The 27,506-nt window shown below is 48.3% G+C and overlaps 1 protein-coding gene across 3 annotated transcripts; it reads left to right on the forward strand.

The window, feature by feature from the left end:
- TSKU (tsukushi, small leucine rich proteoglycan) lies at positions 1-25,880 on the forward strand. Of its 3 annotated transcripts, none has more exons than XM_048840127.2 (2): positions 1-177; positions 21,358-25,880. In XM_048840127.2, exon 2 carries the CDS (start codon positions 21,366-21,368, stop codon positions 22,422-22,424), a length of 1,059 nt encoding a protein of 352 aa, XP_048696084.1. In that variant the 5' UTR covers positions 1-177; positions 21,358-21,365; the 3' UTR covers positions 22,425-25,880. The 3 variants fall into 3 exon arrangements, with proteins under 3 accessions (XP_048696084.1, XP_048696094.1, XP_048696074.1); XM_048840137.2 differs by lacking the exon at positions 1-177 and adding an exon at positions 227-377; XM_048840117.2 differs by lacking the exon at positions 1-177 and adding an exon at positions 1,928-2,009.
- The last annotated feature ends 1,626 nt before the right edge of the window (positions 25,881-27,506 follow it).

Here is a 27,506-nt window from a genome sequence, read left to right on the forward strand (position 1 = left end):
AAAGGCGCAGCGCCTCCGGCCCGGGCGCAGCGAAGCCGCGCGCTGCAGACGCTCCCGGGCGCCAGAGCTTCGCCTCGCTGGCGCGGCGGGGAGCTGGACGCGCCGAGCGAAGCCGGGCACTTTGGAGACGCTCCCCGGAGCGGGAAGTGGGGCTGCCGCCCGGAGGCGGCGGCGAGGGTGAGCATGCAGCGGCGCGGGCGGGAGCGAGGGGGCGCCGGGATCGGGCGTGCAGGGATCGGGCGGAACAGGCATAGGAAGGGGCGTGCGCGCCGGGGAGACTCGGGGCAAGCAGCGCTCGCTCCCGCCAGCAGCCAGACCCGCACCCGCCCCGCCTCTGCCCAGGTGCTGGTCCAGGGGGGCCGCTCCCTGCGGGGAAGGTGAGTGGCTCTCCGCGTCTCCCCGCAGCCGGCGGTGCTGCCAGGGCGCTGCCCCGCCGCCCTGCTCCAGCCCGTGTGTCTGCAGCGCCTGGCGGCTGGGGAGATCGCCCGCCTGCCTCGGGCTGTGCTGAGCTGGGAGCCGGGCAGCCTCGGGCGGGGGTTGCCCTGCGCGGTCCCCACTCCGGCCGCTCTCGGGGGTCGCTTGCAGAGCAAGGCGGGCTGGCCCTCCAGCGGGCTCTCCCCAGCTCCCGCCGGCCCGGGGGGGTGGGAGGACGCAGCCGGCTCGCCCTCCATTTCCTAGGGAAACCGGAGTCGCCAAACCCTTCCCTGCTCCATCGTTCAGTGATCGCCTTCAACTTCGGGCCGGGCGGTTTGCTGTCCGCTCCGCCGCCGGGCTGGGATTGCGTTTGGCACATAAGCACCCCCTGCCGCTTCTCAGCCAGGAGCGAGAGCTTGGTCTGGAGTGGGGTTGGGGGTTGTGGATTTTTTTTAGTCTCTGCCGAGAGTTGGCTGTGTCTATACACGGAAGATGTCTCGATATAAAATAAGGTTCTGGGGGTAGAAGTGTTTGGTTTCCAAAGACTGAAATCTGCCCTGAAGTGAGTTGGAGGCAATTTCGCTCCCTGGGAAATCTGCATGCTTCCTGACTTCCGACCAAGATTTGCAAAGCTTTGCGTCTGTCTCGTTTCCCCGAGCAGATGGTGTGGCGTGCATGTGTCTCTTGTGGCGATTTCCCTTCTCGCTTTGCTTTGTATTCCCCTTCCCAAGCTCTTGTCTCCCCGCTCGGAACGGGGGCCGTCTGATGAGCAGTTGAAATTGCCACGGTTGCAAGTAATCTGATCAGCAGCTGCAATCAGTGCCCGCCTCCCATGCCCAGATTCTGGGCTTTGATTTCACACCCTGATTCCCCGCTTCCAGCCCTCTCTCCCCATAGGCGTAGGCTTCAGGGAAAGGGGGGGAGAGGAAGGAGGCTGTCTTGTCTGGCTGCGGTCGGTGGTGCTCCAGACACATTTTTAAAGGAACTTTTGGAGAGCAGCGATCTGATTAAGGAGACGAGAGCAGACGGGGGAGGGGAGGAAAGGGGCAGCAGGGAAAAGCCGCTGCGAAGGCAGGGCTCACAAGGGTTAAGAGGTGACTGCCTCGTTAACATCTGCCTGGATCAGCCCAGACTTGCAAACTGCTGGAAGGATTGAAGCCTCACAGCGGAGGATAAAGTTGATCTCATGGTCTGGTTTCGAATCCGGGGCATGCCGCCTTCCTAGTCCCGGAGTTCCAAGCCTCTCTAACTGGATTAAGATGAAGGGGGGGGGGGGGGGAGTAGGAGAGGATTTGTCGTCTCGAAAAAAGCAGGCAGCCCGCCCAAGAAGAAGAGGGAATAGCTTAGATAATGCACACACGCCCTGTTAACTTTTAACCAGTCATGAGGATCGGGCAGCTTTTATTAGTGATGCCTTCATCAGTAGCTCATGGTAAATGTATTTATGTGCTAGACCGCAGCACGTGTCGGTTGCTTGTGAACAAAACACTCTTTCTCCTACTGGCTTGGATTGGAAAATCTTGAACTGCGAACTTGATTGCAAGCACTGTGCAAAACTAAAGACGATGGCCTCTGTAAGGGAAGATGCTAAATAGGTAAGATTGTTCCTGGTATGGGAGGGGTTCAGGGTACCCCTCCTCCCCTGCCCTCAATAATCGACGATTCATATTGCTCTTAGCTTGGGGGCAAAATCCTAATGTAATTGAATGGTAGCGAATGAAACTGAGAACCATTGTTGCAAGAAGAAATGAGCCATGTAACTTCTCCAGTGGTTAAGACAAGTACAGTCAGACTAACTCCTGGTTTGTCAGCATGGGCTGGGGAGCTGGAGTTCTTGAGCTGGAAGATTTTCCCAGACATCAGCTATAATCACATCGTGCTACCCTGTATACAGCATTCGCCCGAGTTACATTAGAAAGCTCCTCTTTCTGGACACTGCTCTCTGCACTGTACAAAGCTGAGCACTGTGATGACATTCAAATCACAATCTAGGAGTTACTGCCATAGAACCAGCACTAGTATTTCAAGACGCTACAGATCTCACAGTGATGGTGAGCGTTGAAAATGCCTGGGTAGAAGATATGAACAAAATGCACCGTAGCTGTGCAACCTTCTAAAGATGCCGCTCTGACTCTGCCAGCAATGCCTTCTTGTCCCACTAGATGCTAATATGATTGGAGAGGGCATGATCGTCAAAACCTCTTTCTAAGAGTTTGTAACGTAAGCCTGTCCTCCTGCACCCCAGTACCCGAGGGTGTGGAGAGGACCCTAGCTCTGTAAGGGTTGGTTTAGCTTTAATCTCCAATATCCCTGTTCTTTATTTGTATTACACTATCACCTGGACCTCTGATCTCTGCTAGGGACTCTATGCTGCTAAGCCCTGTAAAGCTACACAGGGAGAAACAATCCCTGCCCCGAAGAGCTCACAGTCTAAACAGACGTGTCAGACAAAGGAAGCATTATTATCCCCATTTTAGAGATGGTGATGTGGGGAACCAAGGTACAGATTAAGTGTCTTGCCCAAAGTCATACAGGGAGTCGGTGGCAGAACCAGGTATTGAACCCAGGTCACCTCTTGGAGTCCAAGCCTCCTAAAGACCCCCTGAGAATTCCCAAATCTTGTTTTATAGTGTCTTGAATGTGGTAGCTGTGTGTGTGTGCACATGCGTGCTCCTGGGAGGGGTTTGATAAGTGGTGAGGAGCAGGAAGAGTATGTGTGAGAGAGAGGCATCAATGGTTATATTAAATACCAATTATGTTCTCAAGACTGTACAATGCAATTCTATATCCATGGCATCCTTGCAAACTGTACTCCATACGCCTTGCAGAATTACCAAGCACACAGGGCAGCAGGCAGTAATGGTGTCAAGTACGCAAAATTGTTCTGAATGCCTGGGATGGTGAATGAATATAGTGGAACGCTATAGGAGACTGGAGAGAGATGACCAGATGCTGAGGAGGGAGAAGATCATATGGAGTGTGCCTAAGGTGGTGCTGGTCACTTGAGAAATCCTGATAAGGCCTTGGTGTGATGAGGAAATACAGGAAGGGCTCCAGACTGCAGGAGCTGCGGAGGAGCAAGCTCTTGCATCAACAGAGAGCAGGAGGGGATGCAGAGAAAAAGCGAGTGCTGAATGATTGGGAAGAGAGGTGAGAGAAAGGAGGCCCGTGAATTAGGCAGCCCAGGAAGGGGCCTTAAAATTTTGAACCAGTGCCTGCAATGTGGATGTGAAGTGCATCTCCACTCAGCGTGAAAAGCTAAGAGTGAGATTTGAGTTTTCAGGAGGTTTAGAGTTTTCACTCTATCCCTAACTGTTCCCTTTCCTCTTTCAGGCTCTTCTCCCTCCTCCTTGCTAGTCAGCTGGTTGGGGGTGGGGGGGATGAAGAGCCTGAGAGTGTGGGGATGGGTCTCTTGCTTTATGAGACAATAATTCCTTTTACACCAGCCCTACTGACTGCGTGAGTTTCTGAAGGCTGGAGACGAGTCCAGGATCAGAGAGGAACAGGGGTGTTCTGTGTGGTGCTTCCCAGAGCTAGCGTTTTGGCAGGCAAACAAAAGAAACTTCCAAAGGTTGAGATTGTGGGGGAGAAGATAAACCTTGGCCAAACCAACCCATTTTTATTTTAAACCTTGGCACCAAGATTAATGAATTAAACAGAGTAAAAAAACAAAGGCAGCTGAATGCCATACATGCGTTAGCCTGGTGATGATTCTCTTTTTTTGAATGGGAGCTGCCTCCACTTACTACTTCTGCTCTAAAGGTTTTTCCCTCCGCAGCTTGCACGCGAAAGAGGCAGGAAAAACAAAACCAGGCATCCTTTGCAAACTCGGAACTGAATGACATTTATTGTTCTGGAACTTGCTCCCAGTGCCACTCAAGCCAGGCTGAAATCTGACTGTTGGGGCCGTGGTTAGTTGATGAAACCTAGCTGACCGTTGGGCCAGGAATGTGGCTGTATGTAATACTTGGTGGTGGAGCTTGCGGGTTCTTGTTGGTTCTCCTTTTTGTATCCTCTATCTGTGTTGACATCTCTAACTGACTCTTCTCCTTTCCCTCTCTCTTAGTCGCTACCCTTCAGACAGAGCAGCCTCCTGTTTCTAGGCTGCGGGGGGGAAGTGCATAGCTAACCGAGAAACAGTCCTCTTCAAAGCATGCTGCAGTCGCCACCATTAGCCATGGGTTTGTTACTGTTATTATTAGATGGGGTCCGTCTAGGAACTTCTTGGCGGTCATTATTCCACACAGCGTAGCCCTCCCAGAGTTTGCAACAGAGAATATGGGATGCCTGCTGACAGAATCACAGCCACCTGAGCTCCAGGAGCATCTCAAGAGTTGTTGGCAGAATAGGGCCTATGACCCACAGATGAATGATTCCGATTTGTCCCTGTTGTGGAAACGCTGGCTAGTTCAGTACAGTGGTCTGCTTTTTTTGGGCGAGGACCTGCAGGCCTCGATCCTCTGGGTCCATGCTTCTCAACTGTTGGGTTACCACCCAGAGTGGTCTTTGTGTCAGGCCTCTGCACTCCACTGGCCTTCCGACCGCTATCTATGGCCATTGTTAAGCAGGGCTCCAGCTAAAACGATTGCTGACTCGCTCTGGCCTTCAAGGGTTCTCACATGTATTGTAAAATGTGGCTCTCTACCCGGTGGCCAGCCAGTGTGGTCTGATCTCAAGTGGGTCAGCAACTGATCTTGCTGGAACCAGCTTAATGCAGAGTTTCCATTTAAAGACCATTTCTTATCTTCTGTAGTGTGGTAGGGCCTGAAGGCTCCGATTGGGACCCTGTTGGGTTAGCCACTGCTCAGGTACATTCAAAGACGTGGTCCCTGATCCAAAGAGCTGACAGTCAAGACGAGAGGCACCAAGTGAGTGTGACAAACTATGTGGGGTGGGGGAGGACAGGGGCCGTGGTAACCACGGGAGCTTGTTCCCAACATGCACAAAGCCATAGCTGCTGAGATGGGAAAATTTCTTGTGGGCCACAGTCTATGGCTAGCCTCCGGCAGTGCAGGATTTGCCCCCGACAGTGTATATATCGCTGGAGCGTCCCAGGTAGCGAGGTTTTCACCACTTCTTTTAGGGGAGCCTTTCTGTGCGGCGTCGAGACTGGTGGGAGAACTGCCGCCAGCCCTTGTGGTGACTGCTGTGCTGGGGCCAGGCCCGTGGCAGAGCACTAGGGCAGACCAGCCAACGCCATTCGTACCGCCGTGACATCTGGAGCTGCTCTGAGCAGAGTTAGCCGCTTCGTAGTCGAAGGTGCCAGCAGCTAGGCTAGGCGGAGGGCTCCCATCACTGATAGGCCCCAGTGCTGGAGCGGTGCGGGGAGGGTCTCCGAAAACCCTGCGTCCTCATAGGGGTCACCATAAGGAAACCGCTGTCCCTTGGTCATGGAAGCATACCCTTAATGCAGGCTCCTGGGCCCCGATTCAGGGAAGCATCCCTGTTTCAGAAGGGCGCTTAATGTGCGTGGATCCCACTTAAGTCAGTGGGACTTAAGCATGTGCTTAACTCTCTTAAATGTGTGCTTATGTGCTGGTCTGAACTGGGGCCCAATACAAGGAATGAGGCAAACGGTGCCCTGGTGCACTCAATGGTGTAGTGGGGCCAGAACGTGGGGAGCGCTCTTCTGGCACTGTATGTGCAGGGCCACGCTGGCAGGGGTGGGGTGATGCCAGTAGGAGCAGGGCATTGGTACTTCAGAAAATCAGGACTCCTCCTCTGGTTACACTAGTATCAATCATTCACTCCCGTGCGTGTCTGAGAGCACAGGTCGGCTCCCTGGGTTTGCCATGGGAATAATGCTGCTTCCTTTGCAAAGTGCTTTGGGATCTGTGGATGGGAAAGGCTGTATAAGACTCCTATCCACAATGACCAACGCGAGAGGTTTAACGCCCTTAAAACTGACATGGTTCTCTTATTTATTTATTTTTATTTAACTACGTTTTCTTGCTTGGCTTGTACCAGGTTTTTAGCTTTCAAAGCATCTTCGGGGATGACTACACAGCCCCCGGCTGCTCGCCTCCCAGCCCGGGTTGACAGACGTAGGCTTGTGCTTTAAAGAAGTTGCGTCTTAGCCTGTGAAACCTTGGGAGGGGGTTGAGTTTCAAAGTCTGAGCTCCAGTGACTTGCTGCCACTGGCTGTGTGGACGTAACCTTTGGTATTTACATGGCCCAAATTGCTGTAGTATCTGAGAACCTCAGACTCTTGGGTTTGTCTTTAAATTGATTTATCATCCTAACATCCCTGTGAGGTAGGGCAGTGCTGTTATTCCTGTTGTACAGCTAGGGAATGGAGACACAAAGAGATGAAGTGACTTGCCCAAGGTCACACTGGAAGTCTGTGGTAGACTGGGGACTTGAACCCAGGTCTCCCAAGTGCCCTGACATCTGGACCATCTTTCCTCTCACTGTTTCAAGTTGGCTGGAATAGACAAGATATGCAGCGTGAGCAAAAAGCCAGTAACCTGCAGATTAAGCCTTGGTCATCACTGGCCAAAAAAAAAAAAAAAAAAGGCCAGCTAAACTTTCCAGAATGAATGTTTTATAAAACCTGCTCAGTGCAGCTCATGGGGCATAGGCAGCTTGCTCCAGACAAGCCAGCTGCATGGCATCATTGGTATTCCACCAGGCACCACCAGCCATGCCGTAAAACCTGGGATTTTGTTAGTGTTCGTTACTCAGGATAGTAGTGTTTGTGAGAATTTTTGGGAGCCTTTCATTTACAGCTGTGCTGTTAGCAGCAATGATAGCCGGGAGTGTATTTATGCCCTCCTCCTATGGAGGATCTGCAGCTGCACTTTGAGTGCCCCATGCCACAAAGACAGGTTTCAGAGTAACAGCCGTGTTAGTCTGTATTCGCAAAAAGAAAAGGAGTACTTGTGGCACCTTAGAGACTAACCAATTTATTTGAGCATGAGCTTTCGTGAGCTACAGCTCACTTCATCGGATGCATCCGATGAAGTGAGCTGTAGCTCACGAAAGCTCATGCTCAAATAAATTGGTTAGTCTCTAAGGTGCCACAAGTACTCCTTTTCTCCATGCCACAAAGAGATTATTCACCAATAACAGCAAAAACCTAGTCTGGTTGTGGCAGTCCTGAAGGGCACCAGAAATTTCAGCTCAAGAGAGTAGGGTTGCAATCTCTTTGTTGTGTAGCACTAAAGATGTGAGGAGCAGGCAGCTCCTGGTATGGGGAAGGGGGAATGCAGAGCACTGTATCCCCCTCCCCCAAGTCCTCATTGGATCAGTACCCCCAGCATGATGCTGTGGGGGGTAGCAGGGGAGGGTGCCTTTTGAATGAGACATAATGCTGTGTCCCTCTAAGATCTCATGTCACTTTCTGCAAGATCAGAGATGTTATCCACTCGAATTCATTTGCAGGATTCCAGGGTTAATTCCTTTCTGCCTCCCACAGGTCTTCATGCAGTTTCAGCTGGATACAACATTCTTCTCTTCCTCTCCTAAAACATACGCAGCGTTATGGTGTGCTATTAAACACTGGCCATGCTGCATTCCAGATGCGTCTGCATTCGGGTGGGAGGCTATGCAAGAAGGGGTCTCCTGGTGCTACACATCAACAGTCAGTTCACCCCTTTTTTGGGGGGGCACGTGAAAAGGCCCTATATAGATATAAGCCATCGTTCATTAGTAGCATCCAACAGGCTGGATGCTGTTGACTGCATCTCATTTAGGCACATGTTGCTGTTATGCTTCATACCACCAGGAGGCAGCAACTTTCAATGTTTTAGTCCAGTGGGCCACTTCTTAAGGTGGGGAATATTTCAAGTGTCCCTGACCCCACCATTGCTGCTTGGTTTGCAACACATTCTGGGTGGGGAGCCATAGGAAATGCCTGGGAGCTGCCCAGTGGCCGTTCACATGAGATCCCTTGCTATAGTATAGAAAATGCCTCCCTCTGTAGTCAGAGGGCGGGGCGGGGAGGGAGATAATCCTGATGTGCACCTCAGGGGGCTGTGTCTGTACTATGACTTGTGGGGCGTCGTCAGCCCTGTTAATTGCTAGGTCTCGTAAGCGGCGGGAGCTTTCCTTAGAGCAGCGGGTTTCAGAGGGGGTGCTGTTGAAGCCATGACACTATCTGTGAATTCTTAGACACTGAGGTGCTCTCTATCCTATTTATTCCTTCATTGGCTTTGCTTTCAGGTTTTGAACCCTGGGCCCTGCCCTGTGGGCTGTGTGAGTGACCGAAGGCACGGTGGAATCCAGCTGTGGCTTGGGTTTTCCTTTGCTACTTCATTGCATGAGGCGACACAGTCGAGCAGCTCCCGGTAGAGGTCAACCCAGAGATTGAACCAGTGTTCTACGTCTGAGTAGTAGATCTCTGCAAAGGCGGATGGTGCAGTAGCAGCATTGGTTGGGTTTTCCCCACCTCTTAACGCTCAGCACTCGCCTTGCAGCTCTGAGACACAAGCAGCATATTATAAAACCAAGTGCATTCCACCCAGATTATATCATGTCTCTGGAAACTGGAGTGCTACAGAGAGGTGCAGTCGTAATGAGTGATTAGACTGGCACCAAGTGCATTTGGGTAGCTAGGTGCGGGAAGCCTCATGTAGGGTTTAAATAGAACCATATAAAGCAGTGGGAGAAGGAGCAGAGGAAAACAGGCTGTTTAAAAACCAAACAGACCTACTTACCTCTCCTTTCCATACCCTGCGGCTAAGGCACTTGACTGGGACTCAGGAGACTTGGGTTTAATTCCAGCCTCTGCCACAGACAGACTCACTATATGACGCAGGGCAGATTACTGACCTCGCCAGACTGTTCTAGCTTTCGATAGCTGGAACCGGGATAATTTCCCAACGTAGACCAAGCACCCTGCTTGCGCTCTCTTTGCTTCATATCTTGAGACTGTTTTGTTACATAGGAGCAACCAGACTAGCTCAGAGCAGTGAAGCCGTTAGTCCTCTCACCAACAGCAGCCAATAACAGGTGTTTCAAATGAAGGTGCAAGAAGCCCTGCAGTAGTCATTCTTGGCTAGCCTGTCCTTAGCGTTACCTCTGAACCCTGAATAACTAGAGACTGGCTTAAGTCCTGATGCAGGATGGCTTATAGCCCTTCCAAAACGCTTACATATTTTTAACATTTACTGTTGGGGATATCCTTCTTGCCCGTACAAACCCGCAATCCCTTTTGAAATCCTGCTGGCTCCGGGCCTCAGGGATAGTGTGTGGCAATGAAAGGCTGTTGGTGATTAACTGGCCCCATCCACTCCCCCCCACATGATGCAAGGGAACAGTTTACCACTGGCCTTAAGTGCTCACACTGCTGTGATCAAGAGGGTTTCCTTGACAAGCTTTCTCACAATGAGAAAGCCATAAAGCTGAATGGCTTTTGTCTCCCTAAGGAGGACGTGATTGTAAAAGGGGCCTGAACACCCTCTCCCTAGACGGATCCGCTTACATTTTATGATTTCCTGCAACTCTGAAGGGCTTCTCTACACATCAACTTGCATCAGAACAACTGGGTGGTAATTTGCACCTTTTATTTTCGGGCAGATCTGCGTGCAGGCCTTCTCGCTTCTGAAGAAGTACATTGATTTTTAGTCTGTCTGGGGTTTGTTTGTGTGTTCTTTTACTGGTTTTAAGTATCCCCAACTGAGATGAGGCCTCCATTGTGCTAGGCAGCACTGCGTACATATAGGAAAAAGCAGAACCTTCCCTGAAGTGCTTACAGGGGAAATAGACAAGGTGGACAAAGGGCGAAAGAAAGGAACAGACAGGTGAAGTAAATTACCTACGGTCAGCCAGGGGTAGAGCTGAGAATAGAACCCAGGTTTCCCGAGTGTTGGTGCAGTGCCCTGTCTACCAGACCATGCTGCCTTAGAGGTTGTCGTCACAGCAGAGTTAACTCAAGGGTTTACTCCAGTGTTGTCCATCACACTTGAGTTAAGACTTTGTGCATGGTGCTTTAAATTCCAGTTGGCTGGCCCATCGGGGATGGGAATAGGGGGGTATAAGCTACAGCTCGCGTTAGCACAATTTGCCAGCTGCTAACAGGAGTGAGGACACTGGGTAGTTCCACTTGAGGGCCACTAGTCCTCTGATGCCGTCACACAATTCCCACCCCACCCATGGCAGTTAACTCTGCAGGGATGGCCTCTCCAGATCCCTGGAGGCAGGAAGTGAGGTAGGGAGGAGGCTGTGCTGCTCTGCTTGCTGATCAGGATCAGTGGGTGAAGACAGGAACACTAAATCCATTGAGAACGGCAGCCAAATCCTAACCTGTCCTTGGTGACCTGTAATTGCACCCACCACTTGTTGGCAAGCCCTATAATGTATCTCCTTAATTGTGCGGCAGGGCTGCCAGAGCGCCCGGAGACCTCTCATGCCACTTGTCTTTCCCTCCCCTTAACAGCTGTGGGAGGATGACTTTGAATGCCTCATTTCCTTTCGGTAAATGCCTGTTCTGAGCACTCCACCTAAGGCCAGGGACCAAGATGATACTTTTAAACATTTTCTGAACAGTTGCAGGCAACTTTGGTCCTCAGTAAAACTATATAACATGGAGGCTTCACTGAGTGGACAGGGGGCTGTCTTTGTGGCATGCCAGACAGATGTCATGATTTCTTTCCTACTGTGCCTGTGTTCTTCCAGGAGCTTGTCGTCTGCTGCCCGTCTAGTCAAATCTTGCAGGCGTTGGAGTCCGTGGACTTTTGGCCACTGACTACGGTCTTGGTGCAGGGTTTGGCCCTGTGAGAAGTGTAATTCTCAGCGTAGCAGACACCAAATCCATCCTGTTTCAGTTCCAAGTATGAATTGGTTGGAATGTCTGTGCCAGTACGTGTCCACGCAGGTTTTCCTCTTGTTAGATCCAAACTGCACCTCCACTTCCTTATAAAAGCTCCCGGGAGAGGCAAATTGCGCAACTTGAATAAACTCCCACTTGTTTAAATGTTTGCCTCGTAAATTATTAAAGGTGTCGCAAGGCAGACCAGGGTTGAGAACAATCAAAATAAAATCCCTGTTTAAAGTAAACTTTTTGCTGGGAGGGCAGGAAAAGCCGTTTGAATTTCTTCTTTCTTAAAAGGAGGATGTTTCTTCAGAGCCCAGGAAACCAAATATGCCTCCAAAAGCAAATAATGGTCAGGCTGGAGAATGGGATGGAGGCACGGGCCTCTGACTTAATTAACCCCACGTGTCCACTCTGCATTCAGGCTTTTTAGCTTGAAATGGTGATATTTTACCTCCCTCCTTGCCTGGCTTTGCTCTTGCTATTGTCATCTGTCCCTCCACCTATAATAGATCTATTAATTAACTATCCTGGGAGCAATGTGTTGGTTAATAGCTGTTCGGCACGGATATAACTCTGCATCTGTAACTGACAAAAGGGAGTAACTCTGATCTCTCAGAAAAGTCAGGACTGAGTGTGTCAGCCTTGCCTTCTTCCCCTCCCGTTCTCAATTCCCTGCGTCCTTAGGTAAAGCTTTGTGGAGTGTTATTGTCTAGCATAGACATCTGTGTGTATAGAGTCATGGAGATATAGAACAGGAAGGGACCTCAAGTGGTCATCTAGTCTGTCCCCCTGCACTGAGGCAGGGTGACATGTGCCCCGAGTGTAGGTATTCCTTGTATGTAAGCGGTGGTGTGCTTGTGAGGGGGACAGCTGTGGAGATTGAAGTCTTGAGCTATGTATAGTGACGGTACAAGGTTCCCTTCCCCCACTGCTCTGCTGGGGCGTGCTTGTTTGGAGGAACTGCCTCTTGGGCATGGCCCATTCACTCCTTGGTACCTTTGCTGAGACGGCTAACGGACGGCCTGTGGGAATTGGATTGAGACCACCAAACTCATCTTCTGGTGGGCATCCAAGCCTATACTTGGGATGTTGCCACTGGCAGCCAGCAACCTGTGTAGGTGCATCTGTACAGACTTACAATGTAGACAAGAAAAGCTGGGATTTGCACCAGTTAACTTGACCAGCGCACACGGTGGCTCTCCTGCTCTAAACTTGCAGGTTGCACTCTTGCAGCGATACCGTTTGCTGGCTACATACAGCTGAGTTGGGGTTAAACTCTGAGCTAAATTCAGCCTGACAGCTCCCAGAGGCTCCATATTCTGAGTAATATAATTCCCCTGGCATCCTCCTTTCCAAGCTTCTGTTTGTTAGAATTTCAAGTGTAGCAGCCAGTGGCAATGATTCACACTGGTCCGGCACGGAGGCAGGTAACTGGCAAAGAGGGTTGCATTGCACATAGAGTCTCAACTGGTGTAAATCAGCATCTGTCCATCTTCGGTACCTTTCGGTGGCTCCACTTACCCCAGTATCTGAGCACCTCCCAATCTCTAATGCACTTATCTTCTCTACGGTGGAAATGCTGCTGTCCCCATTATACAGATGGGGAACAGAGGCTCAGACTGACTAAGTAAGTAGCCCAAGGTCACACAGGGAGTCCGTGGCCAAGCAGACTCCAAGTCCTGAGCTCCAATTCCTAGATCATCTGTGCTTTCTCAGTGACGTCAGTAGGGCTATGCCACTTAAACCAGCTGAAGAGCTGGCCTGGGACATCTTTTTCTAAATACTCCCCCCTCCCTCTAGTATAGCAAAATAAATGCATGTAAGGAAGGTAAGGAAGTGATTTGTGTGTGTGTATATATATGGTTTCTATTTTAAGTTGATTATCCTTGGATGCCCCCGGCAATGTGGCTTCCATGTGCCGTTGGGTTAATTACTTGTTAATGACTCCCTCTATGGTGGTGGTGATGGTGGCTGAAAGCAAAGTGGGTGTTTTTTTTACATACGTTATTGGATCTCATTAAAGCAGAACATAATTCATAGAAAAATGTTTCAGCCTCAGCATTCAATTCTCGTTCACCGAGTGAGCAGGGAGACGAAGCAGAAGGGGTTTTAGGAATGATTTCAGTTCCTATTCATGTCTCCGAGGACGCTTTAGCAGTAGAGGGGCACCACATGGGTTCCAAGTGCTGTTCCTCTCTCCCACCCTATCGCTCTGTTACGGCAGTAGAGGAAACCCGGCAATGCTAGACAGAAGAGAATTTCACACATCCCCCTGCTTTGTAATTTGGGATGTATCCGCTATCTAAGCTGCGTTGCACTTCACGCAGATAAACCCATCTCTGATAGCTTATCACAGATGAGGTGACTGATGCAAAGAATCTGGATAGAAGGCTCTTAAAGCCAGCACAGATTGCTAGAGTTAAGGGACTGATTCTCCTCTTACTGTCAGTGGTGTAAATCTGGAGGAACCCCTTAGGGTTCAATGGGATTGCATTGTTTTTCCAGTCCCACTAATGAAGAGTCAGGTTTAAAGGGTGTGGCGCTTGTATTTTATTTTTTGAATTGTCTGTAGCTTCCTCCATACCCAGAGCCATGTAATAGAGACACATTTATAAATACGGACTCCCCCTGATCTTCTGTTCTGAACAATGCAGGCAGACCCCATGAACCTGGTTCTCATTTTATGCCCAGGCCCCTCTACAGCACATTGGCAGGATAAAAGGGCATTACCCTGGGTATAAATGGCCCGCACTTTAAGGCTCCTATGCACTGCCAGAGTGCTGCAAAGGGTCCATTGCCTTCAGTAAAGCTCTGCATGGATCCAATTACAAGGTCGGGATCACATTTTAAATCATTGTATCCTTGTCCTGCTCCTTACCTCTAAGTATCTGTGACTTGGAAACATCAGTGGCCTTTTCATCATCTTCCCAAGGTAACCACTTTCTGTTGCTTCCCTGGTAAGTCTTTCACACATGCTCCTCCCTAGATCCAGCTACCATTCTGTATTGAGCCACCTGCGCCTATTATTTTAGGGACGGGCTATCCTAGTTGTCATGAAATAGTAAGAAAAAAGCTTTAACTTGAACTGATACAAGAATAAATACCATGCCTCTCCTGAGTTGTATCCTCTCACATTTCTAGAGAGGAAGCCCTTTCAGGAGACAGATGCAAAGTTTCTTTTATCTTCAAAGATTTTTTTTTTTGTTTTTTTGTTTTTTGTTTTCTTTTAGGGCTTAACAGTCTCTGCTTTTAAGCTAGTTCAGCCAGTTCCTTTTTTGCTGTCTGTTCACACTTGTGTGTGAAACTTGCAGCACTGGCTTTGGCAGTCAAATCTTCAAGCCCGAATGATGCTTCAAGAGAGTGTTTCTTAATGGCCCCGATTGGAAAGCAATAGCTGTGGCGATCTTGCACGTAGTTGTGTAGCCTGACTAAAGGCAGGCAGCTGTATTAATCAGGACAGGAAACCCAGGAGTCCATTAAAACTTGGCAAGCGATGGGAGCGTTTTTAGAAAATAAAAAGAGCTTTACAAAGCGGTTATTGCCTGAAAAGTGACTCAATTAAAATCCCCTCGGAGGAGTTCTTGATTTATCTGATGGGGCTCCCCTCTCCGCTTTAACTCAGTGCCTCAGAAATAACTAGCAATCGCTTTTCTTCCCAGCCTGTGGGATTTATTCCCACTGACATCTGTGTGCAGCTTGCTTAGTTGTCAAGTAGAATTTTTTGTTTTTTTTTTTTCCAACTTGCCACCTCTGCAAACCCAGCCTGGTGTCTGATCGTTCAGGCTGTGCTCTTTCTGTTGGTTATAAAGGCTTTGCAGTTAGTTGTTTTTTGGGTAATGCACAGGCCAGAATAACATCCTGGTCCCCCTTTCTGTGGAAATATCGTGCTAAAAAAAACCAAACCCCTCCTCCCAAACCCATGTTCCTGCCAGGAAAGTAAGTGGCTATGTCTGAATTACAGGGACAGACATCCTGAGTAAGTCCTTTTTTGTCAGTGTTTAAAAAGTCCATAATCCTGCGGTTTACCCAGAGAATTGGGAAAGCCTAAATCTGCCAGTCACGTAAGCCCCAAATCAGCAAAGTGCTTAAGCACGTGCTTTGCTAATGGAGAATTGAACCTCTATGAGCCTCAGTTTTCCAGTCTGCAGAATGGAGTGATCCTGACCTACGGCAGAGCACTATGGGTAGAGCTTTCAAAAGTCCCATCCTATAGCTGTGTATATATTTTTCTGGTTTTCAGTGTGCTTGAACACTGCCCTCATGGAGAGAGCTGGAAAATCCATCCAGATGACATTTCCAGGTTGGTGGTAGTCACTGCTTCTAGAGATAGCCTCGTTGTGTCCGGCCAGCCTGCTTTTCACATAGCAGGGACCACACAGGCCTGAGAGGTCCGTGTTTCTCATGCGGCTGTGGTAGATGCATGCCAAGGGGTAGTGCTGTCCAAGAAGGAGTAGCTCCGAATCCAGGGTATAGTGGTGCCAACATGTCTACCTGCCAGCTTGGAAGGTAATGAGAGAAGCCTTGATTATAGGTTAAGACTGTGTGTTCACAGAAAATAGTCATTTTGTTTGCCTCCCTTCCTCCCCCCCCAAAGTGTGGCTTTGCAACATTGCTCTATTCAGTGCTTACTCTCCACCCTTTTCTGCCCTCAACTTTTTAATTTTTTTTATCTATCACAGGGTGGGTTGGCTGATTGGTTTTACATTTTTCACAGGAACCCCCAGTGCAAGTACAGGCCCCGATCCTGCCACATGATCCAGGCGAGCTCATGTAGGATCCTGTTGAAGTCAGTGGGGCAGAGGGGTGTGACTGAGTAGGAACAGAGCCTGTGGTCTGTCTGGGCTGGGCCTATTTGCATATCTGTCCACTGCTCTGCCTTCTGAGGCTTTTTTAAATAAAGTGCCTCCAGAAGCCTTCCAGACAATGGCTGTTTTGTATTACAGTAGACCAGAATCCAGCTGTGTTCTGCACTTTGCAAATATATAGTAAGGGAGAGTCCTTACCCCAAAGAGCTTGCAGTATAAATAGATGCGCTAGACAAACGGTGGGAGGAGAAACTGAAGCACAGAGGGGAAAGTGACTTGCCCAAGGTCACCCAGCAGGTCAGAGGTAGAGCCAGGATTAAAAGCCAGATCTCCTGAGTTCAGTTCAGTGCCCTAAATAGTTGGCCACGCTGCCTTCTGACGAGGCTCAACAAGAGTTATGTGACTAACATGGAGAATCACTGGGGCGTTTGCTACTAGATTTCTTTGGTTTTTCTTTCTAGAAACAGAGGCCAAGACTTCAAGAAAACTGGAGTTTAGCTTTAGGCGCCCACGCTCTGACTTAGACCTGATGTTTTCTTAAGTTCTGAGCATCCAGCAGCTCCCACTGAAGTCATTGGACTTGCTCCAGATTAGGCAGGTGTCAAGGAGGTCAGGATTTGTCCCAGGGGGTCTGTTTACATTGAGGAAAATTCCACACCAAAGGCAAGAGTTGAGCAATACTCTTGGGGCAAACTGAAGGCTGCAGAGCTTTGCCCAGTGACTTTCCCGCTGCATTAGCAGCTGCTGCAGGCATAGGGGCAAGTAGGATTTGGCCCGGTGTGAACATATCTGTAATTTAGCAGTACGGCTTGTAGGCAGGAGGCCAAAGGCATTTTGATGTGGGTTTAATACATGCTGAACGCATTCCCTCTCTCCCTCCCCCCCCTTAAAAATGCACTATGGACTTCTCTAGCCTAGAATAAAAACTGAATGTACCTGGATAATTTATAACTGCCTAACAATGAAGAGGGTTTTTCTTGGGTCAGATGACGGACAACCTGTTAGCTTCAATAGGAGACAGAACAAATAAGACTTAAGCAACCTCGCTTGTTGCCACTCTTGAACGTTTCATGCTGTTCTCTAATGGAGTCCTTGCCTTGTTGTAATGAGAGAGAGAGAAAAAGTACATCCTGTTTGCAAGGCAATTAAGAGACCCAATGAGAGAGAGAGAGAAGATCCAGAGCAGCACTGACATAGGTTATTGCTCCCTTGGCTAGTCAGAAACTGTAATTGTAGTGTAAATAGCTCTGCTCAGCTGTGCCTTGTACATGGACGCATCGGCACCTGGTTAGCTCCAACTTCCTACTGAGGGGTAAAAGAATTCGTGAGTCATGGCTATTGGCACTGAAACACCTGTTTGGTCATCTTGTCTGTTCCCTTCCCTCAGTTGTTTCTGAAGTTGGGCAGGAAGGGAATTTCCACACACACACTGCAGAAGATATTGATCTTCTGGTTATTGAAGTCTAGCACTGGGTCTGATCCTCCACTCCTTTAAAGCTCTGTAACTCTAGTGATTTCAACGGAGCTGCTCCTGATTCTTGCTAGTGTGAGAGGAGACTTAGATTCGTGGGGTGAAGTCCTGGACTCACTGAAGTTAATGGAAGGTTTACCGCTGCCTTCCATGGGGCTAGGATTTCATCATGTGTCTTAAAAGTCATATTGGGCATTTTGACCTGGGGTCTGTCTGATTCAGCCCCCATTGAAGTTAATGGGACTCTTTTTTTTTTTTTTTTTTTCCCCCAGGAGTTGGGTCAGGCTTTAGAAGAAGAGACCACTTGGTAGGCTCTTTCCCATTGAAGAATCAAGCAGGAATAGCTGATGGGTTTGGGGGGTGGGATAGAGGACTCGAATACACCAAATGAATATAACTGATGGGTGTATCTCTGTTGATACAACGTTTCTAATTTTGCCAAGACCATAGGGAAGGTAGAAAGTGCAGTTCATTCATTTTACCCAAAAATAGTGGTCTCCCCTCTCAGCAAACGTTAAATAGCACAATGCTGTAACCAGGGTTCATCTTCCTAGGATGCCATGATTTCTACAGAAATGGGTTACACCCCATTTCTCTATCATACAATCAGAAATGCTTATTTACTTAGCTTGGTTTCAGAGTAACAGCCGTGTTAGTCTGTATTCGCAAAAAGAAAAGGAGTACTTGTGGCACCTTAGAGACTAACCAATTTATTTGAGCATGAGCTTTCGTGAGCTACAACTCACTTCATCAGATGCATCTGATGAAGTGAGCTGTAGCTCATGAAAGCTCATGCTCAAATAAATTGGTTAATCTCTAAGGTGCTACAAGTACTCCTTTTCTTTTTACTTAGATTGTAAGCTCTATAGGGCAGGGACTGTCTTCTTGTTCTGTTTGAACAGCATCTATCACAGAAGGAGGTCGGGGTCCACGGCCATGATTGGGGGCTCCTATGTGCTACTGCCAGACAGATAATAGTAGATGTCTGGTCAGATCATATTTTGTGAGGCATCTTCCTTTCTTCTCTGAATGCGTTTTGCAAATTGGCAAGTAATTCACAATGGGTCTCCCAGACTCTGATGTGAATTAGCAAAGAGCCATTGACAAGGGAGAGGAACTGACCTGGGAGAAGATGCAAGTAGGTGTGAACTTCTAGGAAATGGCTGGCAAAAGGTTCCTAGCCTGCAGAGACGGCACAGAGGAAGGATCAAAGGTCAAGTGGCAAAGATGACACTACACAAGAGTGTTGCCTTTTATTAGCCAGCGAAAGAAGAGGTGATAGGGGCATGCACCAGAGACCGTAAAGGCCGAAACCATGGGTAGCTGAGATAAAAGCAAAGTCTTGAAAAATAGTATCTGACACTTTAATCTGTGGGGGGAGGGTATAAAGGAGTGAGGAACAGAATCGCTACAATGTAGGTAGAGCGTTGTTTTGGGGGACACGTTGCTGTTGCAGATCTCCTGAAATCCTTCTCGGAAGGGTGTAAGGAGAGAGCAGGCATGGGACTTGTGATTCCAGGCAATGACGCGGGGAAACAATAGGAATAATCAGCCCTTCTAACTGCTGGGACATGACTGCCGCATGCTCCGTTTTATAATCCCCAGAGGTGTGTAGCTAAAGCTTTTAATCAGCTCTTTCTGGAAACCACGTCGCTGTAGCTACTACCGTTCTGGTTAACAGATACAGTAACAGAAAGACCTGGCAAGTCCTGTGAAACAGGGACAAGCCTCCTGGCTCCCTTCATCCTTCAGCTGTGAAGATGGCAAGCTTGGTGTGATGGAGAAGCAGGGGAAGAGCTGCAGAGGGCTTCACTGCTAGGTCCCTGGTTAGAATCCTAATCCAGACCAACAGCTGTTGCACGTAGTTACCTGATGGCTGTCCAGTGGCCTATGTGAAATGAGTGGCTTGTCCCCATAGGCATTTTGAAGTGAGTGTCTACCCATCGCACGGGGTGCCCTTGTTGGCAGTCAGGTTAAGAAGAGTGACCCATCCCCTGGTTCCTTGAAGGGGCCCTTCAAAACCAGATTTGAGGCCCAATTGTCAAAGCTGTCTGGGGGGGACTGATGGGTGAGAACTCAGACTTGTGCAAGTCTGGCTCTTGGCCAAGAGGACTTTGTTTTCCCAGGCTTTTGGATTGATGCAGATTTATTTCCCAAGCTGGAAAATTCAGTGGTTGGTGGCGAAGCAGACAGCTGCCGAAGCACAAAGTGCTGTAACTGAGGGCTCTGTGTAGCTAGGCGAGCTAGGATTGTTGCACCTTGAAAGCATTCCTGGGCATCTGCATGAGTCGCTTTCTGAATGCTCAAGTCTTCTCACAGTCCAGATTCAACCACAGCATGAACCCAGGCCAAGGGACAGCTGGCCAGGAAGCCAGGCGGTGCATTGACCACCACCCCTCATGCAGTGGGCCACGGGGCATAGCGCTGGCCGGAAAAGAGCAAGGATTCAGCATTTCCTCTCAATGGCCCCTGCACACAGAACTCCTCCTGTTTAAAGCTTCTCTCCCACCCGTCAGAATACCCAAGGGAGGGCTGGCAGCAGAAACTTGACATGCCCACCCTCTAGGTCCACTCCTTCCCTGAGCCCCTTGGATGCATTGGGCCTTGCTGGCTCTGAGAGGCACAATGTAGCGAGTTGGACCCATTACGTTTGCCTGTGAAGATCCAGTGCTCATTATGCCTCTTCACTTGCCTCGGTGCTACGGTAATTATCTATCTGAGTACCTCCCAGTCAGTATTGCATTTATCCTCTCAGTACCCCTGTGAAACAGGGAAGCGCTATTGTCCCCATGTGACAGATGGGGAACTAAAGCGTGGCGAAATTAAGTGACTTATCAAGGTGACCTAGGAATTCTGTGGCAGAGTGGGGAATTGAACCCAGGTCTCTCAAGTTCCCGACTAGTGCCCCAACCATTGGACCATGCCTTTGATGTGTGCATCTGAGCTGCAGCTTATTAAACCCCCATAAAGAACCAGGCCATGGCTACGCCAAAAATGCTACAGCAGCACCGCTGTAATGCTTCAGTGCAGACACTTACTACGGAGACAGGAGGAGTTTTTCTGTCGCTGTAGGAATCCACCTCCCAGTAGCTAGGCTGACAGAAGAACTCTTCCATCGACCTGGCGCTGTCTACACTGGGGGTTAGGTTTCACACCCATGAGAGACATTCCTATACTGATGTACGTTTACAGTGTTGACCAGCCCATAGTGTTTGAACCGTAATAGGAGAGGAGCCTCCTGTTTGGTTCAGCTTAAACTGCTGGAGATGCAGCAAGGACAGATCTTGCATCAGAGCACCTATAGCTCTTCCAGGCAATCCCAAATTTCCAAACTGAGTACTGACTCTGGGGTACTTGCATAGGCCAAGTCTAAGTGAGATTTTTCCCCTTAATCTCCCACTGGTGGTAGCAGTGGTAGGAATACAGTAGACAAGGCACTGGTGGCATCTTAATTGTCATGTTGTCTAACCCCGTTCAGAGCCAGCCTAGATAAGTGGTCCAAATGCCAGCAGTCACTGGCTACGCACTAGAGCGGTTACAATGGGGACATTTAGAGGGGAAAAGTCTAGTGTAGGACATGCCCCTGGCTACCTTTCTGCATTTATTTGAATGTGTGACAATCCAGTACATTAGGAGCACATACTTCACATTGCTGCTTCAGTCCAGATACCCGCAGTGGCAAATACCTGATCTCTAATGCAGTCAGATACTTTCACTATTGAGTAGTGTCCGGTATCATGGGATTGTTCCGTGCACTGACAAGAACATCTGTCCCGGTCTTTGGAGGCATACTGGTGATGTGATTATGCAGTTCAAATTGTTAAACTATCTTCGGCACGGTTTAAAGTTTGTGTTAGTTTGTCTACGGTGCTTCAGATTCACTCTAATTCTCTCCTCCTCTTGTCTTTCAGGTTCAGCAATGCCTCTGTCAGCCTGGTTCAGCCTGCTGCTTCTCTTTCTTTGTATTGGTACTACCAAAACCTGCTCCCCAGGATGCCACTGTGAAGTGGAGAGTTTTGGTCTCTTTGACAGCTTTAGCTTGACCAAGGTGGATTGCAGTGGAATAGGCTCACACATTGTTCCTGTCCCTATCCCTCTGGATACTTCCTATTTGGATCTGTCCTCAAACAAACTGGAAACCATCAATGAGTCAATGCTGACTGGCCCTGGTTATACCACCTTGGTGAGCCTTGATTTGAGCTATAATAAAATTGCTAAGATCTCTTCCACAACCTTCTCCAGGCTCAGGTATCTGGAATCCTTGGATCTGAGTCATAACTCTTTGGCAGTCCTTCCAGATGAATGCTTCCCCAGTTCACCCCTGGGGGACATAGATTTGAGCAACAACAACCTCCTGGATATAACGTTAGATGTCTTTGCTTCCAAAGGTCAAGGGAAACCCATTAACGTGGATCTGTCCAACAACATGATAAGCGCAGTCACGAGACACCATGACAAAAACATCCCCAACATCCAGAGCTTAAATCTGTCTGGAAACAGACTGAAGACTGTACCAAACCTCCAAGGGATTCCCCTGCGATACTTAAATCTCGATGGGAACCCTCTGGCCAAGATTGAGAAAGGAGCTTTCGTGGAACTGAAGGATTTAATTCATTTATCTCTCAGCAGCTTACGTGGCTTTAGAGAGATCTCTCCGTACAGCTTCAAAGAACTACCCAACCTCCAGGTACTCGATTTATCCGGCAACCCCAACCTTAAGTTGTTCAGTGCCGAAGTAGTCTTCGGTCTAAGCTCCTTGCAAGAGCTCAACCTGTCCAGTACAAGTGTTTCCTTCTTGCCAAAGACTGTGCTGAAATACTTACCTACCATCAAAAGCATTACCTTGGGGAAGAATGTACAGTGTCTTAAGGTGACCAAGGAAGGACAGTATCACCAACAAATCGGGCTGACCAAAAAAGAGGTCCTCCGTTGTCATGACAGCCATGGGTCGGTAGCAGCAGCGTCCTATGTCTCATGATGTAGGTGGAGGGGAAAGCACTGAGGGAGATTGTACAGCTACCTGGACTGAAATGACCTGCCGCGTGCCTTTCGTAAATCATTTTGTTAATAATTTATACGTTTGTCTATGCCAATACTTGACGGTGTGTGTCTTTAAATTCCGTATTACTGCCCACCGTTTTCTGCCACACGTCAGCTGTTGCCTCTTGATTCCTGCAAGCATTTGCAAGTGATAAGTGCAGCATGGCAGCCCCAAACAGAGTTCGCTGTGAATGAGGACCAAGTGGGGTTGCTGTTTTGAATTTCTAAGGAAGGGCAGAATATCTGGGGAGCAAATGCATTTGGCCCAGGCTTATTTGCAGGAGCAAAGGTAGCCCTGTCTACAGCATGCACCAAAATGTGTTAACACCACAGTCATTTGCTTACAAATCCATGCTTTATCTATTCTTTTTTTCTCCCAAGAAGTGCCTTCCAGATGTTGCCTTCATTAGCAGTGCCCTGCTCATTGTCATGCTCTTTCAGACTGAAGAAACCATACTAAGCAAACCTGAGTACAGGGTGTTTCTAATGCTTGGCTGCTGTGTGCATAAAAGTGCAATGAACTCTTGGTACTTGGGGACCATTTTTCCCCACCTCACCTCACCGATCCTTTCCGCACAGGATTGCATTAGATCCTCCGCTGGAAATCCCAGGGGCCTTCTGAGGCAGATGTGTTGAACCTTAGCAAGTGTTCAGACTCCGCGCTGTGCCATTCGAAGGACTGAAGGCTGTTTCCATGGACCCGGTTGCTGTGCATGTGGCTGAACAGAGCCCGCTTGCGATAAGGGCAGGTTGTCTGGGACTCAGGCTCCAGCAGGGTAAATTAGAGTGAGCGGTGAAAGGGAAAGCACATGTAAACTAAATTAAAAACTCCCTCCCTTTCTTGGGCATTTAAAGAATGCTTGATGAAGCTCCTTATCTTGATAACCTTATCAAACCAAGAGTAAGCCTATGGGACTGAGAAGAAGCTGTTTCCTCTCTGACTTCCCTGGCCTAATAAGAACGTGTGTGACGCAGCTGTGCTGTTTAATGCAATTTCAGGCCAGACAGTGTGGGGGGGAGGAGGGAGAACACTCCCACCCCAAAGCCTGGGGCTATTGACACCCCGCTGTTTAATAGAACAAGGTAGTAGCATGCTTGCCTGTGTGGGAAAGGATCCTTTCCGGGGCCTGCTGCTCTGTGTCATTCTTTCCACTCTCATGCTTGGCTTCTTGGCAGCTAACTGAAGTCTTGGGAGCACAGAGCAGTTTGTGTCGGCTTTACTCAATTGCCTGCATGCTGAATTTGGCAGAGGGAAAACCAAGCACGAGCAAAGGGAGTGGGAGCGGCAGACGCCGCAGGCAGCGAGGGGGAAACAACACATGAGAACTGGCGGTAAGGGAGCGAGACGCGCAGCTCGAAGAAATGGGGGGGGGTGGGGAAGATGCTACAAGGGAACCAAGCTCCTGCTCTGTGAATTCAATGGGGAACTTTGAGCCATGTCCCCAGAGAAACTCAGCCTGGGCGGAGTCATTTGTTTACCCCAGGCCTGAATCTGGCGCACTCTTCCTTGGTATGGGGGGGGCAGAGGGAGACAGCATGGGCAGAATCTGCTCTCAGCTGCACGAGTCGAAGAGCTTGTCTATGCACAGAGCTGCCCCAGTTTCACTAAAGGAATTATTTTTCTTTTTAAACCAGTTTAGCTGAGCCCATGCAAAAAGCTGTGTGGATGCTCTTCTTTTTTTTTTTTTTTTTTTTCTGGTTTAAACCAGGTTTTTTTCAGCTTAGTTTAAGTCCATCAGGAACAGGTTTAAACTAAACAGCAATAAGCCACTCTTAAACCAGAATCTGTGTGTCCACATAGGAGTTTGCACCGGATTATCTTAAACCAGTGCAAATAGTTGTGCACACGACCCCTGAGTTAAATGAAGTCTGACTTGAATCAGTGTAACAGTTATTAGAATCTGGCCCATTCTGTAGCCAGGCACCGATGGTGGCTGTAGACAAGAAGGAAAATGTGAAAGGCAGGGAGTACACTAGCAGATTCTGCAGGGGATCGGGCGTAAATGCACTATCCTCAAGAAGTGGGTGTGGGAAGACGACCATAAGAAGTAGGTTAAGGTACATCTGATCACATATGTAATTGTTGAGTAGATTCCAATCTGTCAGAGGAGGAGGGGGGGAAATAGAGTACACTTCATGGTGGAACAGCTTGCATTCTGAATCAAAGACACTGCCGTATCATCCATGGAATCCAGAAAGAGCTATATCTTCCCAGCTACATCTTCGAGAATATTTTGCAAACTGAAATTACACTGCCCCACACCAGCTATCTGTGGTGATGGTAGAAAACTTTTGAGCAAATCAAAGCCTGTTACTGTCTTGGAAGGGACAGATTCCCAGCTGGTGCAATACACTGACCTACACCAGCTAGGACCTGGCCTTGGATTTCCAAGTAGCTTCTCCAATGTCTTTTTCCTGTCTCTTATCATTGTGGTAGCCTTGTTAGTCTGTATCAGCAAAAAAACCGAGGAATACTTGTGGCACCTTACAGACTAACAAATTTATTTGGGCATAAGCTTTCGTGGGCTAAAACCCACTTCATCAGATGCATGCAGTGGAAAATACAAAAGGAAGAGACACACTCACACACACAGAGAATATGAAAATATGGGTGTTGTCATACCAACTGTAACGAGACCAAAACAGATTGGTCTCGTTACAGTTGGTATGACAACACCCATATTTTCATATTCTCTGTGTGTGTGAGTGTGTCTCTTCCTTTTGTATTTTCCACTGCATGCATCTGATGAAGTGGGTTTTAGCCCACGAAAGCTTATGCCCAAATAAATTTGTTAGTCTGTAAGGTGCCACAAGTCGTCCTCCTTTTTTTTTCCTCTTATCATTGAAATTAAATACTTTAAAAATCTTTTTTCCCCTTCACTGAGCCTTTTAAATGCTCGGCTCGCCATTTGGTTTTGCAAGATTTTTCTTAAAAGGCAACAATATTGTCTTAGACGGGATGTGATTCTATAAAATCAGGAGGGAAATGATGAACAAATAGTAATAACACCATGGGCTTGGGTTGGTTTGGGGTTTTTTCTTTCCTAACAGATCCTGCCTTTTTAAGAGAATTTTTCTGCTGGCAGAAAACTTAATTTTTAAAATTATATATTTGTTTAATTTTATAGTTCTGTACTTAGATGAAATGTTAGGGGGATAATATACAGGCTGTAGAAGTTACTGCCTTTGCACCACTGTGGTAAATTTAATACCCAATGTGACAATCCAATTGAAGACTGCAAGATTTACTCTTGTAATCTCATGGTAGCCGCTAGCTAAATGAGTCTTATGAAGGGCTGGTAAATACCTTCTGTGTCTTTTTTTTTTTCTTTAAGACATTGTAATGCTTTGTGATTATTCACAATATAATAAAGTAATTTTGTGGAGACAAAAACAGCTCCTGGGTTTATTTCTCAGATGCGGCAAACTGCTTGGAGAGTGAAAACCGGTCACTGGTTACAAAGCACAAGCTTCCGCCTACTCCACCCCAGCTGTAGCTGCATTATTCTCATGCTCTGTATAACCATGCCCAAGTCCATGGTATTGCAGTGGGCTTGTAGGTGCAGAACCCAGCCCACTGTATTTGACTTGGCTGTCTAGCTGGAAAGGGGTTAGTGACCATGAGTTCCCTCTGGTATGGCAGGGCTGCACCAGAGCAGCTCACTGCAAAGAATACTTGAAAGAGGCTTTGGACATGCAGCAACGGGGGATTCTTGCAGAGTGACTTTCCTGCTCCAAAACTCCTGGAACAGACTCTCCTTGACTTCAATGGGCTTTGGATCAGGACTCTATTAAGACGATGAGCAAATTGGAAATGTGGAGGCGGGGTGAGAAAGCAGTGTTTAATGACCGGCCAGATCCTTGAACCGTTAGTACTCTTATGCCAAGGACCTCAGTCCCCTGTAGCCCAGCAACGGTGGAGACTCGGCTACACTTTGGATTAGACCTGTTTTCAGCAAATCTAAACACTATCTGGCATGTGTGCAAACCACACGGAGCAATGTTGGGCGTGCCCATGAGCCGCTCTACAAGAGCGCGAGGGGGATCAAATGGTTCTAGTAGAAGCAAGATCTTATTCTCCACAGCCCACGTCCCCAGCTGTAAAATACAGGTGATTGTTACCTTATCAGCATCGCCCCAGGAGGTCAATGCAACTGTGTGTGGTCCTCTGACACTATAGTGCAGAAAAGCCTATAAGTAAAAAAAAAATAGGAACATAGCTCGGTTGATTTTTTTCCTTAGTGCTTTGCTGAGTCCTGCAAAGAAAGTTTCCTGTTGTTTACTTTGAGCCCTATACAGTGATATGGTAGTAAAATGAAGATTCTATCTAAAGCAGTGCAAACAAATCCAATGAGTACACTAGCCTCTGAGAATCTACAAAGATCCCTCTCCCCCTCATCCCCCAGAAACAACTGAAATCAACAGTTACATGCACAGTGCCCGGTCCAGTTTTTTTATGCTGTTCACGTGCCAGGGATTCTACCACGTCTCTTGGGAAAGTTATTCCACAGTTCAACAGATCTGGAAATTGGGAAATCTTTCCTGACTTTGAGCCTAAAGTTTCCATTTCTTAATCTTGTCCCATTTATTGACTGGCATCACCCTAAACTCTTCGCCATTTGTGGTGTTTGCACCCTCTAGGCATTGTTGATTGTTTCTGTTGCCCTCCCCCCACTTTTGCAGCTTTTCTTGGAACAACCTCCAGCTTTGTCAACAGCTAATGAGTTGCATGAAAAGGAACTTAGCATTCCAAAAGCAGTCACACGGGAGCCTTAAAAAGAGGGACTAATATGCCCCTCTCTGTGATGGGTCGTATCTGCAGCTCGGAATTACACTGGCTGTATATTTTTAGTGGCCACATCACAGTACAAACTCAGTCCTGCTTGCCATCCAGTCTTGCCCCCTAGTGTTTGTCTCATGGTTACGGGTTTCTCCTTCTTGCTGACTGCCGGTGGTTGGGGGTATTTTGGCCCTTCCCTAATCCCACTTCCACCTTAGATGCATTAGCTTGCAATTTTCT

The sequence above is a fragment of the Caretta caretta genome, chromosome 1 (genome assembly GCF_965140235.1).
Source record: "Caretta caretta isolate rCarCar2 chromosome 1, rCarCar1.hap1, whole genome shotgun sequence".
NCBI classification, from domain to species: domain Eukaryota; kingdom Metazoa; phylum Chordata; order Testudines; family Cheloniidae; genus Caretta; species Caretta caretta.